The sequence below is a fragment of the Monoraphidium neglectum genome, assembly GCF_000611645.1.
Source record: "Monoraphidium neglectum strain SAG 48.87 unplaced genomic scaffold scaffold00056, whole genome shotgun sequence".
Taxonomy (NCBI): Eukaryota; Viridiplantae; Chlorophyta; class Chlorophyceae; order Sphaeropleales; family Selenastraceae; genus Monoraphidium; species Monoraphidium neglectum.
The window spans coordinates 32870-50553 of record NW_014013572.1 but is presented as its reverse complement, the minus strand read 5'-3'; the positions used below and the strand labels follow the sequence as shown (position 1 = coordinate 50553).

At 66.1% G+C, this 17684-nt stretch overlaps 3 protein-coding genes across 3 annotated transcripts; 2 read left to right on the top strand and 1 right to left on the bottom strand.

The window, feature by feature from the left end:
• Nucleotides 1-81: 81 nt before the first annotated feature.
• On the bottom strand, nucleotides 82-6412 carry MNEG_0669 (glycyl-tRNA synthetase alpha chain; the record flags this gene model as incomplete). Its single annotated transcript, XM_014050858.1, has 15 exons — nucleotides 82-204; nucleotides 500-572; nucleotides 1053-1218; nucleotides 1504-1579; nucleotides 1862-1984; nucleotides 2166-2349; nucleotides 2751-2934; nucleotides 3284-3473; nucleotides 3658-3744; nucleotides 3848-3941; nucleotides 4199-4299; nucleotides 4595-4700; nucleotides 5118-5187; nucleotides 5493-5626; nucleotides 6069-6412. The coding sequence occupies 15 exons, from the start codon at nucleotides 6410-6412 to the stop codon at nucleotides 82-84; spliced, it is 2055 nt and encodes a 684-aa protein (XP_013906312.1).
• A 1577-nt stretch (nucleotides 6413-7989) lies between these two features.
• Nucleotides 7990-12580, top strand: MNEG_0668 (short-chain dehydrogenase/reductase SDR; the record flags this gene model as incomplete). Its single annotated transcript, XM_014050857.1, has 10 exons — nucleotides 7990-8364; nucleotides 8605-8757; nucleotides 9073-9345; nucleotides 10008-10078; nucleotides 10239-10436; nucleotides 10629-10728; nucleotides 10942-11161; nucleotides 11403-11512; nucleotides 11872-12120; nucleotides 12434-12580. The coding sequence occupies 10 exons, from the start codon at nucleotides 7990-7992 to the stop codon at nucleotides 12578-12580; spliced, it is 1896 nt and encodes a 631-aa protein (XP_013906311.1).
• A 715-nt stretch (nucleotides 12581-13295) lies between these two features.
• Nucleotides 13296-16935, top strand: MNEG_0667 (hypothetical protein; the record flags this gene model as incomplete). The annotated part of the gene is made up of 6 exons (XM_014050856.1): nucleotides 13296-13320; nucleotides 13478-13894; nucleotides 14076-14253; nucleotides 14611-14701; nucleotides 15042-15140; nucleotides 15367-16935. The coding sequence occupies 6 exons, from the start codon at nucleotides 13296-13298 to the stop codon at nucleotides 16933-16935; spliced, it is 2379 nt and encodes a 792-aa protein (XP_013906310.1).
• Between the last annotated feature and the right edge of the window lie 749 nt (nucleotides 16936-17684).

Here is a 17684-nt window from a genome sequence, read left to right as displayed (position 1 = left end):
GCGCTGCGCCGCCGCAGGCCGCCGCGGGCCGCCCCGGGCCGCCGCGGGCCGCCGTGGGCCGCCGCGGGCCGCCGTGCGCACTCACTCTGGCAGGGCGAGGAAGGCGGCGTCGAAGGCGCCCCTGACGGGGGTGGGGCTCTCCACCAGGTTGGCCACCTCATCCAGCAGATCACCCCTGGAGGACTCGGGCACCACGCCGCCCACCTGTGGCGGCGCACATGCGTGAGATCAAATTGAAGGGCATGAAAGATGTTGGGATGATGATGATGATGGCGAAAAAGAATGTTGCAAGGGGAGAGAGCAGACGGCAGTGGGGTTTTGCACGCCGCCCGCCGCGAACGCGACATCCCGCGCCGTGCGGGGAGAGGGCAGATGGCGGGTAGCGTCGGGGCAGCGCCGGGGCGCGAGAGGGGGAGGGGGTGGCGCCAGGCAGGCGGCGCCAGCTGGCGGCACCGCCTGGAGCCTTGCTGGTGCAGCGGCTCCACCTCGATGCGCGCACCTCTGCGGCCGCGGCGACAGTCGCCGCCCAGATGTCCTGCCGCCGCCGCTCGAGGTCCAGAGTGATGCGCTCCCTTTGAAGGGGGGCAGAGGAGCGGGAGCGGAGGCGACGTGTTTGAAGGGGAGCAGAGGAGCGGGAGCGGAGGCGACATAGGTGGGTGTCGATCGGAGGGGAAAGGGACAACCGTCTTTGTGCTGCGTGTGTGAGCCAGTGCGTACGCGTGTGCGTGTGTGTGTTTGCGTGTGTGTAGGGGTGTGTGCGCACGCGCGTACGCAAGCATGTGTTCGCGTTTAGGAGGAGGATGGGAAAGTGAAGGCGCAGGGTCATAGGACTTTGTGACGTCATCACCCTGGTGACTCGACAGGAGAACTGAGAGGCGCACGAGTGCGCGCGGAGTGCTGGAGCGTCCCAGTGCCCAACACAATCACTCTGCACCCCCTCCGGCTGCGCAAGCCAAACTGAACGGCCCAAAAGCAACACGCCGGGCACGATGCGGGAGGAGGTCCCGCGGCAGGCGGCGCCTCGCCCCTCGCCGCGCCGGGCCGCCCCGCACCTGGCGAGAAGCTGCTCGTACTCCTCAGCGCTGCCCACCCGCTGCTCTGGCTGCGCCGCGTTGCGCAGCACGCGCGTGGCGGCGCCCGCCAGGATGGGCCCGTACACGAAGGGCAGGGGGGTGTCGCCGTGCAGCGCGAGGAGCCAGCGCATGGGCCGCGAGTAGGCTGCGGCGGGGTCGAGGCAGGGGTGACGTAATCGGGTTGGAGGCAGGACGGGACGGTCTGCTGCTGCCTCAGGGGGCAGGTGAAGTTTGAGGCTGCCTGGTGTTTGAAGGACGGCATGCAATGGATCAATCAGGCCTGGTACGAGGCCCCTCTGCATCAGCTGAGCCGGGGTGCGACGGAGGGACTGCCGAGGCAGAGGGAGCCTGACAGGCAGCTTGCGATGCGCCAACGGTTGCGACGGCAGCGGGGCCTGGAAGATGGGTTTGGGTTTCGAGCGGCGCTCACCTGTGTCGCCGCGCCAGCGCATGCTCTTTTTGAACGAGATCGAACCCACCAGCGCTGGCAGCTCATCAGTCAGCACCTGTGAGTCGGATTCAAGATTGGAGTGTGTCGCATGCATGTTGTGTGTGCAAACGGGTGCATGTGCGTCACATGATCGGACTGCAAAGGTGGGCGGTGGGGTCATGCCCCAGGCGGAAGACAAGCGGCTACGGGCGACGTCTTTGGCAAAGGGACATGCAGGGCCGCCCACACATCCGCCTGAGCATGCCCCGGCCCCGCCTCAAGAGCGAGGCCTGCAATCCCGCGGTGTGCGCACGCAGGACGTATGCGCGCGCTGGACACCTCCGGGAGGCCCTCTCACCTCTGCCGCGCTGCGTCCCGCGTCCTTGACTACGACCCAGCAGTACTCCACCCCCTTGGCATCGGCCTCCACCGCCACAGAGGACGGGTCTGCGCCCGCCTTTTTGCAGAAGCCCTCCAAAGCCTGGGGATGCGTGGGGTTGAGGGGGCGGAAACGGGCGCGATTGGGAGGAGGGTGGGCCGGAGGGTGTATGAGATGGGAGTGGGAGGCGGCAGGATGGGGTGGGGTGAGGCAACCAATCAAACCCCCTGCTCCGCACCCAGACCCAAGAAATGCAAAGAAAAGCCCTAGGCGGGGATCGAACCTTGGTGGGCTTGCCGGCGGCATCGAAAGCCGCCTTTGCCGGCGGCCCCCTGACGCGGCTCTCGATGGGCTCCTGCCTGGCGGCCAGGCCAGACACGAGCACCGCCAGGCGGCGCGGCGTGCCGTGAACCGTGACGGACTCGTGCGCCAGGCGCAGCCGCTGCAGCAGCGCGGGGATGCGCTCCCTGCAAACGGGTGGTTTGGGGCGGGGTGCGGGCGTCTTGAGGGCGGAGGCACGGGGTGTTGGTGACTGGGATTGTGGGTGGCGGCTGCGGTATGGGCACGAAAAAGCGTGGTTTCACACGTGGTTTCACAGAGGCACCTGGGTTGAGAAAGAAACTGCAGGGTAAGAACAAGAGGAATCTTCAGGCGTTGGAAGTGGCCCTGCACCTCCAGCCGACCCGGCCCAAGCGCCGCACATCCCAGGTATGTGACCGCGGCAGTACCAAGACGGCGCCGTGCCATGCGCGCAGAGGCAGTGGCATCGAAGCAGTGCCAGCACGGATCTAACAACTTGCTCTCAAATGAAACGGCAGCATCTGAAATACGGTAAACAGGTGCACAACAATCACAGCCTGCGGCCCACCTCAGCTGCGCGATCCCCGAGAGGACGTCGTCTGGCGGCAGCTCCTCGCTGCCAATCTCCAGCACAAACGCCCTCGGGGGCGCGCCGGACGGCGGCGGGGCGGGCTTGCCGGGGGTGAGGGCCTCTGGCGGGGCGACCTGGCCCAGAGGGTAGCCCTGCTCCTCGCGCCGCTCCAGCCACAGGGCTGATGGAGGTGCGTTAGGACGCGCAAATGGTAAAAGATGGGGCCGGAGAATCAGGGAGCGGGGATCGGTCAAGGGTGGGAGGGGCGGCCGGGGCCGCGGGCGGAGCGGAGGGCGGGTGGGGAGCTAGCGCGGGGCGTGCAAGTGGACGCCCCATGGTGGCTGTCAGTCTCACCTTCGTCCCAAGCTCCCTTGCCCCCTACCCTTGCTGACCCCAAGCCAAGAACCTCTGTGCAGCGCCAATCAAGAGGACGGCTGCGCCATAAAAGCAATCAAACCCACACAGTACACACAAACGCGCCCCGGGTAGGAACCAAGCAAACCCCTTCCCCCTGCAACACCACCACTCACCGGTGACCTCGCGCGCGAGCGCCCTCATGGTCGCAAAGCAGTCGGCGCGCTCGGTGACGCCCACCGCGCCGCGGGCATCCAGGACGTTAAAGGTGTGGCTCAGCTTCAGCAGGTGGTCGTAGGCGGGCACGGGCAGCCGCTTGGCCAGCAGGCGGCGCGCCTCAGCATCAAACAGCGCGAAGCGCTGGCGCTGCGGTGTGTGCGGGATACGGTGGTCGCGGTGCGACGCAGCGTGCCGTCAGCAAGGCGTGGTGGGTGGGAGGTTTGGGGAGGGGGGAGGACAGTGATCCGCCGGCGGGGTGCGTCGGCGAGCGGCAAGGGGGCCGGTCATCCCTTTGTCTTGCCCGTCCGCTCGCCTGCCCTGCGACAGCCACCAGGCCCTCCCAGCTCGCGCGCCACGCGGCCTGGCCGTCTGCCTGGATCGCCACCGCGGTGACATCACCATGACCGCCACCAAACACCTAAAAGCAGCGCTACAGAACGCAAAGCGGCGGCGCGCCCGTCACACTGGGTTTTGAAAAACCTGCAGAGACTGATGTGAATGCTGCAAGGAACGGCTCGCACCTGCTCCGCCACGTCAGCCTCGTCGAGGTTGTAGCAGCTCATCTCGTACTCGTTCTGCAGGAACAGCTCCCCATAGGTGACCGCGTCGTTGTACCTTGGAGTGATCGACGGCCGAGGTTGCGAAAGATCAACCGTTACCCTCCGCCGCCGCTCAAGGCATGCCTTTGGGAGCTGCTGTGCGGCGGCTGAGGCTGACCGCGGCCGGCGCCAGCTGAGGCCCTGCTGGTTTCCAGCGCGCCGCCACCCTGGCCAGCACCCCGGCCTCAGATCCCTCCCCCGGCGTCTCATCACATCCGGCCCCTCGGCCAGATCATGTCCCGCTGCCAGATCAGATCGCCCCGCCCCTCTCACTTGATGTCCTTGAAGTGCTTGGCGCCCTGCCGTGCCATCAGGATCCGCTCCATGCCGTACGTGATCTCAACAGCCGGCGCGTCCAGCACCTTGCCGCCAGCCTAGTGGGTTTGGAGGGGCGGAAGTGGAAGGGGCGTGGGCAAACTCAGAATGCGGGGACTGGAGCCCAGGCGGGCACTGCAAAGACCGAATGTGATGCAGGAACCAAGCGGATGCGGATCTGGACTGCAGTTTGCATGCCATGGGTGGTGCGGCGCCCTGCGGCGGACCCTGACGCAGTCAGACGAGGCGGGATGCGGCGTCCCATGGAGGCTGCAGCGGCGCGCAGCTGCTCCTCGACCGCGCCGCCCGTTTGCACGCGCGGTAGAAGGGTTGTTCTCGGCGTCAAATTCCCACCTGCTGGAAGTACGTGAACTGCGTCACCTCCATGCCGTCCAGCCAGACCTCCCAGCCCAGGCCCCAGGCCCCCAGGACTGGGGACTCCCAGTTGTCCTCCACGAACCTGCAGGGTGCACCAGCGGTCAGCCGTTGAGTGGGTGTGTGACAGCAGGCGCATGCGCGAGCCAGCGTGCCGTCTTTTTGGAGCGGCGGACTGCTCCAAAAGCAGCATGGTTTGTCGGCCGGCGAGGCAGGGCCGATGTGGCGTTCAGAGCCTTGGGGCGCGTCCACGCGGTTGCCTCCAAGCATAGGTCAGGTGCTGCGACGCGGCGGAATGATGCCCTCGGCACGCCTGCAGCAGACGTCCCTAGCGACGCTTTGGACGCCATGGGGCCAGCCGTTGCGCCCGACCGAAGGTGACCCCTCCGCCTGTGCTCGGCGAACGAGCACCACACTGATTTGACCGACTGGGAAGCAATGCTAAGGAAGCATATCCAAGGTTTCCAAAAAAGAAATCCCAAGGTTTTCAAAAGGTTGTCACCTGATGTCGTGCTTCCGCGTGTCAATGCCCAGGGCCTCCAGGCTCCCCAGGTACAGCTCCTGCGCGTTCCCTGCGGCGCACACGGGGCCATGACGGCGCGGCTAAGTCGGCGCAGCCAAGCCTCCCGCGACGCAGGGGGAGCCCCGCAGCGCGCGCGCGCCAGAGCCGCCCGACCGCCGGTGACTCGGACGCACGATCGACACAGCACACGCCGCAGGCTGCAACACTTTCTGCCGGCCCGGAGCTGTCCCCGCGCCCTGCCGCCGCCCCACCCCGCTCGGCCCGCGGGGTTTCCGCCCGCGTGCGCGGCCCCGACCCATCGTCGCTTGGCCCGACCGCCCGGCGCGGTGCTCTTTGTGCCGTGAGTGCGCCCACCAGGGTCTGGCTTGAGGATGACCTGGAACTGGGTGTGGCGCTGCACCCTGTTGGGGTTGTCGCCGTAGCGGCTGTCGTCGGGGCGCACGCTCGGCTCCGGGTAGGCGACGTTCCAGGGCTCGGGGCCAAGAACCCTGCTCAGGGGGGTTGCGTGGGTGTGCGTGCGTGTGTGCGTGCGTGTGTATGTGCACATGTGCGCGTGTTGGCCGTGTTTTGTGTGGAAGTGAAAGAATGCACAGGTGTGCGTGTGCGTATGCATGCGACTAGTGTTATGCAGGCCGATCGTCGCGTTTGCAAATGTGCGTGTGAGCTGCAGTGTTCGTTCTGCAGTGTACGGCTCGACCAGGGTAGCGCCCAGCTCGCGCACAAGCTGCATTCCTTTCCCCTTCCCGGATGGCTGAAAGCCGCGCCCCCGGACGCTGCCGGAACTGCAGCATCCCAGCCTGCATCAGCCCCATGGGCCCTGAGTCAGCCGGGTCGGCCGCATGCGACGGCCACACACCCCCGTTTCAGCATCCAGCTGCTTATGCCCGCACTAGGAGGGCGGCCGCCTCCCGCCTGCCTTCCTTTTCGCACCTGAGGAAGGTTGCAGGGTTCATGGTGCCGGCGCCGACCTCTGTGTTGTGCGGCATCCACACCACGCAGCCCCTGGAAGCCCAGTAGTCCTGCAGCCGCCTGATGGCGTCCTGGAAGGTGGGCGCTGTCGCCGCCGCCTGGCCGTTGCCTGCGCCGTTCGCGGCCACCGGCTCGGCAACCACAGGCGCGGCCGGCGAGGCCGCCTCGGCGGCAGCAGCGGCGGCGGCAGCGGGCGCGGCAGACGCGAACGGCGCGGCAGGCCGGCGGGAGAAGCCGCGAGAGGCGGCGGCTGCCCAGGGGGCAACTGCAGGGGCCGCGGCGGCTGCTTGGCGGAGGGGCGACATAAGGGCGGCGCTCCTGGCACGGGACAGCGCGCGCAGCGCGCTCAGGCCTGGCCGCATGGTGGGTCCAGAGCCAACTGCACTAGTGGTGATGCTGCTGCTGCTGCTGCTGGCGACCGGGCATCCACGCATCTTGGTTGTGCCAGCTCACAACACACGCCTGCGGAGCAAATTCGGGGAGGCGCGGTACGCGCGTGTATGCAGCGCGCGTGGTTGCCGTGCATACTGCGGGTGCGCTGCGTCTTGGTGCTTCACAGTGGCCGGCATCTGTATAGTCGCAATCATTAGCCTAAACCGCTTGTGTAACATGGGTTGTTGCCATATATCGCGCGGCGCCAGGATCGATATTCACAAGGCGCCAGCCAAAATGGTGGCCCGCACGGGCAACCATTTGCTACAAGACCGCACTGGTCACGTTCATGGCCTGTAATACGCATAGTTCAATCGTGCTGCCCCGCTGACCTTGCTTGAAATGAGCGCAGGCTGTGGAGCGAGCAATGCACGTCCCGAGGCCCGCGTAAAGCCGCTAGCTGAGCGAGCACTTGTGGTGAATATGGTGCTTACTAGACTCGAATAATCAAGCACCGCGCAGCAGAGTACTGATAGCTCAGTACCGGACATTGCCTTGTGGCGCTGGTCACCTTCTCACTGCTGCCCACCTGCACTCTGCATGCTGCACCCTGCTGCTCTCAGTTTAATGTCAGGCATGGCTGTCGATCCAATTATTAGGCTGCTTCAACTGGCACGTTGCACTGCAAGCACATAGTCAATGGTTCAAAGCTGACCAGTCAACGCCTGCAAGGCCACATTGCAGTCCATTGCTGCAAGCAAGCACTTGTTGCCGCTGCCGCGACAAGGATCAGCGCGAGTGATAAGTTTCATGCTCCCTTACATCATGACAGAGGGACTGGTCAGATATGCGAGCACTGTCTGGGTACAACAGCTGCGGACCAGGGCACGGCCACCCCTGCAATCCCGAGATGCGTACGTGCCGGATCCGGTTCGCTTGCATGCGCTTTCAGGGTTGCGCAGAACCACCAGCGCACTGCCGCAGAAGTGCAGTCTGTACACAACTTTATAGGCAACTTTGCTCAACAGTTCACAGCGGAAAGCGAAAGCCCAGCAGCGGCAGTACGGGTGCAGGGCTGGCAGGGCGCTGACAGAGGACCTGCAGAGGACAGGGAAGCTGAGTGATGCGCCGCAAGCCCGCTGATGGCTGTTGCGTAAGTTTGTTTGGTCCCAGCGGCATGTTTGCGTATGTTTCAGACACTGCCCATCATCGCCACTTCTCCCACCCCCACAGGTGTGCTGCCTCAGGCACCTGGGGGAGTGAGCGGGCTGCTCACGCCCCCACGCATCATCATGGTGCACATGCGGCCGTGTTATGAAACGGTCATGAATCGCGCACCAAGGCTCCATGCTCGGTGATTGCACAGATTCTTGGCCGTTATTTTATTGATGCGGTTTGTTCGAGTCCGCTAACCCTTCGTTGAGATCCTCGCAACAGTTGCTCACGGGACCAACGGCGTGTCCAGCCCTTAGTGTGCTCGCACGTGCCATCCAAGCAAACACAGCGAACCATGTCGACCCCCAGCACCAGCGATAGCAGCCACGAGCGCTGCCTCGCCATAGTCACCGGGTCGACCAGCGGCATCGGCAAAGCGATCGCGGTCGACCTCGCGCGCCGCGGCTTCACCGTAGTTGTCAACGGCCGCTCCCAGGCGTCTGTCGACTCCGCCGTCGCGGACGTCAAGGCCGCGTCCGAGGCGCCGCTCGTGCTCGGCGCCGTAGGGGACCTTGGGACTGAGGCGGGCTGCGCCAACTTCATCACTGATGTGGAGGCCCTTAGCAAACAGCATGAGCTGCCGATCAACGTCCTGGTCAACAACATGGGGATATTTGAGACAGCCGACTTCTTTTCAGTCCCTGACTCCACTTGGCAGCACTACATTGATGTGAGACGTATCCCTGGGACTGTTGTTTGCCTGCACGGCCAGCAGCTGCATGTGTGCTCTTGCACTGACCAGCTCGACGCCGTGCCGGCCTTGATGCGTGCGCCGGCGCCCGTACCTCCTTCTTGAAGCGCCGCTGTTGAAGCAGCATGCTCTAGGCCTGAAGGCGGGCCAAACGGCTTGATTTGGCAGTGAACCCCGCCAGTGACAGCCATTGGCTTGGCTTCTTTGCCCCCAACCCAGGTGAATTTTTTCAGTGGCCTCCGCCTGTCGCGCCACTGGCTCAAAGACATGCTGGCGCGCGGCGCGTCTGGGCGCGTACTGTTCATCGCCAGTGAGACTGGCGTGCGGATCGTCCCGGACATGCTGCACTACTCCATCACCAAACAGATGCAGGTGCGGTTGATGTCGCGCTACTCTTTGCGCTCAGCTGTGAGAACCCAATTCGTGGAAAGCAGCCAAGTGTCACCCACAGATCCAACATGGCGCCAAAAATGCCTTGATGCTGTGCGCTAGTCGCCAGGCTGCTGTCATCCACCGAGCTGTTGCATGGCATGCGAGTCCAAACACAACCTCCAGCTCAGCCAAGTCCTGATGCCGTCTCCACGGCCGTCTCCAGTCTTGCACGCCCGCCGTCCCTCCCTCCACCCCCTCCCTCGAAATAAATGCCATGTGCCTGCTCCTCCACACGCCCGCATGTCACGCCCGCAGATCGGCCTCGCCCGCGGCCTGGCGCAGCTTACGAAGGGGAGCCGGGTGACGGTCAACACGATCTTGCCGGGGCCCACCTGGACGGAGGGCGTGGAAGTCTATATCCAAGGCCTCGCAAAGCAGACCGGGGTCAGCGTCGAGGACGCCACCACGAACTACTTCAAGCAGCGCGAGCCGACGTCGCTGCTGCAGCGGTTCATCCAGCCGGCCGAGGTCGCGGCGGCGGCGGCGTTCCTCGTGTCTGAGGGCGGTGCAGCGGTCAACGGGGCGGCGGTGCGGTGCGAGGGCGGGTTGATATCGCATGTGTGAGGCTGACGGCGCGCATATGACCTTGTACTTTTTGCAGGACTGGGACGTGGTTGATCATGCTGACCTGGCGTCTGGCATGCAGCTGACTTCGTGTGCTATCCCTGAATCCCCCTTCGTGCTGTGCTTGTGATGGCCGTATCGGTCAAGAACATGCTGTCATTGTGCCTACCACATTGTAAAATTCGAGCCAAGGTATCATATACTGGCTTCATGACTATGCTAGTGCAGCCGCAGCGCCGTTCGTCGTGCTGTCAACGAACACCGTTGCAGACGGTGCGGTCGGCCAGTCCAAGGGTCAACTGACACAGCTTGCTGAGCCGCAGTCCAGCGAAGCGCCACGCATGACAAATTGACAAATATGTAGCGACTGTTGACGCGAACAATTTATTATTCAAGGCTCGCGAAGAAGATAATTCACTTCTGGCCCGCATGGACGATGGACCCCGCCGAGTGCCTCAGCGCAAGACTCCGCAAAATCAATCTCATTGAGGTGCCACTCCTGTACCTGGATCGTGAGGCTAGTGCTAGTGCCAGCAAGGCAGTCGTTGCGCCTCCGCCGCTCCGCCCCTGAGCCCCTCTGCTGCCTTTACTCACGCGGGCTCCTGCACGTGAATGCAACTTCGCAGGTGCTCCGGGAAGACGATGACTTTGAGGGGATGATGTTGGATGAGGTGCAGGAGGCGGGGCTGCTGGAAAGGTGGGCGACGAGTTTGAAGGCTGTTGCCTCTCGTCAACTGCCCTTGAAGATGGCCAGGAGTCATTGCACAGCCCGACTTGACGCGAGCAACGAGCAAACGCAAGCTGTTGACTCTCGGCTGAACAATGACAAGTGGAAACCCTTGGCATGCCTTTTCCAGGTCAGAAGCAGAGATCCGTGCCTTCTTCCGCAGCCGCGGCCAGCAGCACGCAGCGACCGCACGCGGCGGCGACCGTGCGCTGTCCCCACCCACGGCGGCAAACGACCTCGCGGCGCTGCAGCGCGCGTGGCCGCCGCCAGGGGCTGACGACGTGAGGAGGTGGTTCCCTGCCCTGCGGTCGCACCAGAAGCTCCGCAAGTGCGCGCCTGCCGTGCTGCCTCTACCAGGCAGTTGCCAATCTCGCCGCCTGCATTGCCCAGCTTGCCTACGGGCAGCGAGGGGCACCGGCACCACCCGCTTGCATGCGGCACCCCAGCGCAAACCACATTTGACCTGTGAATGCCAATGCCACCTGCACCCCCTCCTTCAAACCTTCCCCTGCTGCACCAGTGCCCACACCATCGTCCTGGCTTTCCCCAACAGCGGCAGCGCGGAGGACTTGTACTCCTCAGAAGGCACCGGCGCCAGGCGCGCCCCCAGCCCTCTGCTGGTGAGCGGCCTCCACTGAACAATGCCCCAATTGTTTCCCGCGCACACACGCGTGCTGTGCCTCGCCGCCTGCACGCCCGCCCCCGCCACAGGCGGCCCACGATAGTGCGAGCCGGGCAGGGGCCCCAGCGCCCGCTGTGAAGCCCGTGCACACCTCCATCCTGCAATGAAGCAAGCGCCCGTGCCTCGCGCCCAAACTCAACTCTGCCGCCAGGATTGGTGCCAGACCAGCGGGGCGGTCTTGACGGCGGTGCAGCCGCCCGGCCGCGGCCTGCGTGCGCGCGAGCCCCCACTGCCAGACCTCGCGGCCCTCGCCGCCGCGCTGCTGCCGGTGGCCGCGCCGGCATTGTTGGCGGCGGGGCGCTACTTTGTCGTCGGGCACAGCGTGGGGGCTTGGGCCGCGTACGAGTTCCTGCAGCTGGCCAGGAGCAGGGGTGGGTGAGGTTGCCCCACCGCGCATTCTGCCAGGGCTGGAGCTGAGCGGGCGAAAGGCGTGGCAGCTGACTTCTTGTAGACCAGGGCCAGCCGGACAGGCGGGGACGGCGCTGTCGGTTGCTCAGGCTCTCATTAATTGCACATACAATGTGTGTACTCACACACACACCGCGCTGCATGCACTAGAGTGGTCTGCTCCGCCCTCTCCACCGCCGGCGCTCCTTCACGTCCGCGCGGCAGGCCTGCCAATGCCGGCCGGCGCGTTCCTGTCCGCCATGCCCGCGCCAGACATCCCCGAGGAGGAGCGGCCCTGGCGGCGGCAGGCGCTGCTCACGGATGAGGAGTTCAAGGTGGGCAGGTGCCTGGCAGCTGCCGGGCGCGCAGCGAGCCCGCGCGCGCGGCCTTTACGTAGGAATCGACGCTGGCAGGCACACGGCTTATCCAGTTACCCCCTCCCAATCAGGCTTCCATCAAGCAGGCTCATCATAGTTGCTTTCAGTAGTGCCTAAAAATGCCCTAGACGGACCTGCCGGCCTGCCGATCGTCGGGCCCCTGTGCGCAGGCGCGCACACTGCAATACACGCTTGCCTGCGTGCGCCTGTGCTTGTCCGCTGGCGCCACTCCCTGCCGACAACCGCGCGCTCTCCCTGAATCCCCCCTCGACCTTGCACGCATGCGCGCGCCACTTTGCACATCCCAACACGCCCAGGACGAGTGCCGCCAGTGGGACATCAACGAGGTCGTATTCTCGCCAGACCTGTGGCCGACCTTTGAGCCGCTCCTGCGCGCCGACTTCCGGCTTTTTGACGAGTACCACCACCGCCACCCCACGCCCACTCCGGCCCCTCCTTCTCTGGGTTGGTCCGTACCGGAGGCAGCGGGGGCGCCGCCGTTTGCGTTCCCTGTGACCGCTTTTTGGGGCGACGAGGACCGGCGGATCGGCGAGCGCATGGTGCAGGTGCGCGCGGTTGACGCTTGCTTTGAGGTGGGCGGGAAGGGGGGGGGGGGTTGCCGCAGCGCAGCAACTGCCCGACGGCTCCCGTGATCTGAAGTGGTGCCCCCAGGCAGCCGATAAAGGTTTGCTTGTTCCCGCCCCATGTGATGCACCTTGTTGTGAAATGTATTCCAGAGTGCCGCCGACACACTTCCTTCTTGACAGCAACACAAGCGCCCAAACTCCAGCCACGCCCCGCTCAGGCGCATTGCATGCCACGCCAAGCCTTCCGTCCACCCCGCCGCGACGCGCCCCTTGTTTTCGTCTTCTTCGGCAGGGCTGGGCCCGCTTCACCCGCGGGCCATTTGCGGTGGTGCGGCTGCGCGGCGCCAACCACCTGTGGCCGGGCAACAACAGGGCGGCCAAGCGCGAGTGGCTGGAGAGGATTGTGGCAGGGATGCAGGGGACGGGCCTTGATCTTTGACAGGCATGGCTGGGTGCGTATTGCGCGGCGCTGTTGGTTGTTGTGCGGCTGTGTGGTCGGTGCCGCTGGGCGTTTGTGGCTGAGCCTGCACACCTGCCCAGACAAACATCCATTTATATCTGTGATGCGGCGGGCACGAGCAGCCCGCAGCGCCTGAAGTTGTAAAGCTTCATGTGGTCATGACTTGAGGCGGGGTGGCAGGCGTCGCTCGCTGCTTTCGTCACGGGGGCGCTCGCTGCTGCGTCGTTGGGGGTCGTCCGCAGTGTGACGTTGCACTGTTGCTGCAAGGTCGCACCACAACCGGGAAGGCGAAACCAAGGCAAACGCAGTTGCTGATATTATCATACAATTATTTACAAGCTTTTCATGACGCTGTTGAAGGCTTGCGGACTGCGCATGCGTGTGATCCTGCAGCCTGCTCCCGGCGCGAAATCATCAGGCGCGTGAGGCCCATTTGACCCCACCGTGTGTTTGGTTTGGTTTAAGTTCACTTCTTGCCTATCCTCCTGTCGTGGCACTCAGTCGCTTCGTGCTCTCCCCAAAATATCTTTGGTGCGTAGAATCCAGTGCCCGCGACGCGACGCCCTCTCGCCAGCACGAGCGAGAGGATTTCCAGCATAAGACGCACATAGTCTTCAGCTGCGGCTGCCTTCACCTTGTGGGGCCTCGACGCCTCGCGTGGCCCTTGACGCTGGGAGCCCGACCCACAGGCTTGATGTCAGCCGGTCTGGGCCCCGAGGGTGAGTGGAGTGCAACTTATGGCACGGCTTGATCCCGGCGCAGCTCGCTGTCTGGCTGCCAGGGGACAAACCTCGGCCGCGGGATTTTTGTAGCAGCGCACCTGCGCGTCGCGAGCGCGGGACGCGGCACCACAAAGCGCACTTCCACCCATCGCAGGGGCCCTCTCGCCGGTCAAAGTAGCTCAGTACGATACGGGGCAGGTGCAGCCCAAGCAGCAGCGACAGCAGCATGCCGATCCCCAGCAGCAGCAGCAGCAGCAGCGGCAGCAGCAGCAGCAGCCGCAGGAGGAGGAGCGGCACACGCTGCCGCCGCTGTCGGCCACGCGCGCATCGCCGCCGGAGCCGTCTCAGCCGCGCCCGAGCAGCAGCAGCGGCGTCAGCAGCAGCAGTGCGGCCGCGGCGTGCTCGCCGCCGCGCAGCCCCCGAAGTGCCGCCACTGCGCCGCCGCAGCCACGCCACGCGCCCAAGCCCGCGTCTGGGCTGCAGCAGCGGGCGGCGGACCTGACCACCGCGATCTCGGACCCCAATGACATTGTCAAGAGCGGCTATGCAGATGCCCTAGAGGTCGCCGCGGGTGAGCGCCCGAGGCACGATGCCAATCCCATCGGACGGCCCAAGCTCGCTGTGTCCGCCCCGCCTGTGCCGCGTCCGCCCTGCCCAGAGCGCCCCTCTGAGTGCGCCCCTCACCCGACCCCGGTACACCCACGCTAAAGATACCCTACCCTCAACACCCCCCGCTCGGACGCCCCCCGCAGCCGCCGAGAAGCTGCAGGCGCTGCCGCCCAAGACGCTGGCCACCGCCAGCTCGCTGCTGTCCGACCTGCCCGCCACGCTGCTGCCCGTCGTCATTGCAAAGTCGACCGCGCGGCGCGGCAAGGGCGGGCGCCAGCCCGCGGCGGACCCGCGGCTCGACCCCAACATGGACCCCAAGAGGTGCGCGGTGCCAGGCGCGCGCGTCCGCGTATGCGCGCGTGCGCACGCGCGCACGCGCGCACGAGAGAGAGCCTGAGGAGAGTGAGTCACCAAGAACGAGACTGCATGCGCTGAGTACTGGCCCTGTGCACCATGTTTGTGCAATGCATTCTCATCCGCGTTGCCGACGCGAGAATAAAAAAAAGAATAAAAAAAATCCTTAATTCTTCATTTAACGCCCTCATCTGGCACCGAGCCCTGGCGCCTCTGCTTTGTGCCTCGTGCACCCCCGACGCGACTCCCATCTCCCCGACGCCGCCGCCTGCTGATATACGCCATAACCGTCATGACTCACACCCCCAAACGGCGCACCCCCAGGGCCAATCGCATCCTGGCAAACCGCCAGAGCGCCGCGCGCAGCAAGCTGAAGCAGAAGCTGCTGTCAGAGGGCCTCAAGGCGCGCCAGCAGGTACGCCGCGCCCTCCAACTGGCAGGGAGAGGGGTTTTTTCGTGTATGAAGGCTGGGCCGAGGCCAGACTGCCGCGGACTGCGTCTGTGGGAGTGCGATCGGATAGGACCGACGGCTGGGTGGGCGCGGGGGAGGTCAAGGTCAGCGCGCTTTGGCAGCACCAGCATTCCGGTGGAACGGCTACCAGCGGCTGTGGCGCAGGGACCGCCATCACGCGCAGCTGTCCCCCGGCCTTTCTGCAATCCAAATCTGGCTCGACCCCGTCTCGCAGTGGTGAGGATGGGGCAGACCTGTCCTTCTTGGGAACCGCAACCATTGCCACCCATCCTGACGCATGCAGGTGCTCGCCGCGCAGCAGCGGTCAGCCGCCAGCGAGGCGCGCCAGCAGCGCAAGCAGCAGGCGGCGGCGGCGGCCGGCGAGGTGCGGCCTGCCAAGAAGGTGCGTGCATGGGCCGTGGCCGCGGCTGGAATTGCGCGATTGCAACTGCTGGGGCACAATTGCATCCTGCACGCTTGGTGATGTGCGCATACGACAGTGCTCCCATTCAAGGATGGCTTTGCAGCCTTGCAACCGCAGGCCCACGCTGTATGAACGCCGGTGGCATTCGCCTCACCCCTGAACCTTGTGCCCCTCACCCTGACATGACCCATGAATCGCCCCACAGCCGCGCACGTCGCGGGCCCCGCGCCAGCCGAAGCCATCTGCTGAGCAGCCGAAGCCGGCCGGCGCTGCTGCCGCCCCGAGCGCCCCCGCGAGCGCGCCGGCAGCCGCCGCGGCTGCGCCCTCCGCCGGCGCCGGCTGCAGCGTCAACCCGGCGGCGGCGGCGCGCCGCCATCAACAGCACCAGCACAGCGAAGGCGCGGCTCAGCACGCGCAGAATGCGGAGGCGCCCATCACTGCAGCGGCGGCAGCGGCGGCGTTCGCGGCCGCGGCGAAGCGGGAGCCCCTGTTTTCCTCGGACCTGCCCCCGGCCCCAGCGGCGCCTGCGGTGCGATACTCGGGGGCCTCCGCTTCCAACGCCGCGGCCGCAGCTGCGGCCGCTCCGGCGCCGGCGACGCAGCAGCCGCCTCAGCAGCGGTCGTATGGGGGGCCGTGCGGCAGCAGTGACGGCTCCAACGGTGGCCCCGCCGCGACTCGCGTGGCCCACCAACACCACCAACACTCGCAGCCGCAGCAGCCGCAGCCGCAGCCGCACCTGCAGCATCAGCAGCATGCGTGCGCACAGGTACTCCCAAATGCTAGCGCCGCCGCGGCATCCGCGGCCGCGGCCGCAGCGGCGGCCTTCTGGCCCAATGTGGCTGCGGCGGCCGCGCAGTTTGGCGCGTCGGGGGCCGCGCTGCCTGGTGGCGGCTCGTACTTTGAGGCATCCTCATTTGAGGCGGGGTTTTTTCAGCAGCTGCATGCTCTGCACCAGCAGTACATGCAGCAGCAAATTGCGGCTGGCCTGGGTGCGCCCCACCAGCTGATGCCGCCGCCGCCCCAGCCGCTGCCGCAGCAGAGCGGCACGCAGCAGCCGAGCGCCACGCTGCAGCAGCAGCTGTCCCTGCAGCAGCAGCGCCCGCCCGCCGCCGCCGGCACCACGCGGCAGCCGGGCGGGCCGGCCGCCGTCGGTGCGGCGCCGTTGCCCGCGGGCGGCAGTGCGGCGCCGGTGTGGGCGGCAGCGCTGGCGGCGAGCGGGCAGCCGCTGTGGCGCGACCCGAGCATGGGCAGCCGCACGTCCCTTTCCGCCTCGACCTCTGTGCTGCAGCCGCTGCCGGTCGACCCGCAGCGCCACCTGGCGCTCTGCCCCAACAACCAGCCGCAGCCTCAGCAGCAGCAGCAGCCTCAGCAGCAGCAGCAGCCTCAGCAGCAGCAGCAGCCTCAGCAGCAGCAGCAGGCGGTGGCCCCCCCACACGCACCACAGGCTCAGCAGCAGCAGCAGCAGCAGCCCTCCGACTGGGCGTGGCCCGCGAATGATCGGCCGCCCTCTGACGGCCGCGGCGTTGGCGACTCCAATGGGGAGGAGGAAGACGACGGGCAGCGCCTCGAGCTGCCCCCAAACGACTTTGGGTCGTTCGGCGCCGGCGGGTTCGACAGCTGCGGCGGCATGATGCGCCTCGCCGGCGGCAGCAGCGGCGGCGGCGGCGGCGGCGCGTGCGGCGGCGAGGAGGGGGAAGACGGGGACGGGCTGTGGGCGTCCGGCCGCGCGTGCGACGACGCGTTGATGGCCGAGGCGGACGGGATGTTCTGCTGATCTGAGTCTTGGTGACCTGACGCCGAGGTCGGGCAGGCAGGAAGGGCTGCTCAAGAGCATGGGCGCGCGTGCGCCTTGGGCTGCCGTACAGGCGCATCGCAGGGCGGCGCGCGCATACACGCGCGCCGCGGCGCCCACAAATGCATGCTGCGCGTGGTGCCGCTCCGTGACAGCGTGTGTTGCAGTGGTGCTGCGGTAGGGCGCATCACGAGGACGGGCGTCTTCGCTGTTCCGCCTTGTGGGCGGTGCCAGGAGTCCTGCTTAGGAGGGGGGCCCCTCGCAGCCGCAGCGGCCCGCGTTTGAGGGAACAGTGCACAAACCTTGATATGAGACTGCGTCCGGCCTGAAGATTTGAGCATGCAACGATTTCGAGCGGAGCTGTGGCGGGTGCAAGCGCCATTTCGTGCAAGCCTGGGCGGCAGCGCCCGCATTCGTGGGGGGCGCCGCGTCTCAAGTGCAGGCGCGGCAGTGCGAGACGAGCTGCGCCGCGCGTGGCGGCGGTGCGCCGCGCGCCTGCGCAATGCAAGGGCGCGTGCTGTGCTCTGAATGCGAGGAGGGACACGTGAGTGATGCACCATCTACATGCAAGGCTAGCCGTGTCGCGGCGCTTTGATGTTCATTTGGGCTGCTGAGGCAACCCCTTCCCTTTGCTAGATCACACCATGATTGCCAGCGCAGCGACGACAGTGGCGGCGCTGCTCATCCGCACACGGAGCTCTTGTCTCAGGCGCACGCAGGGTCGTTGCACC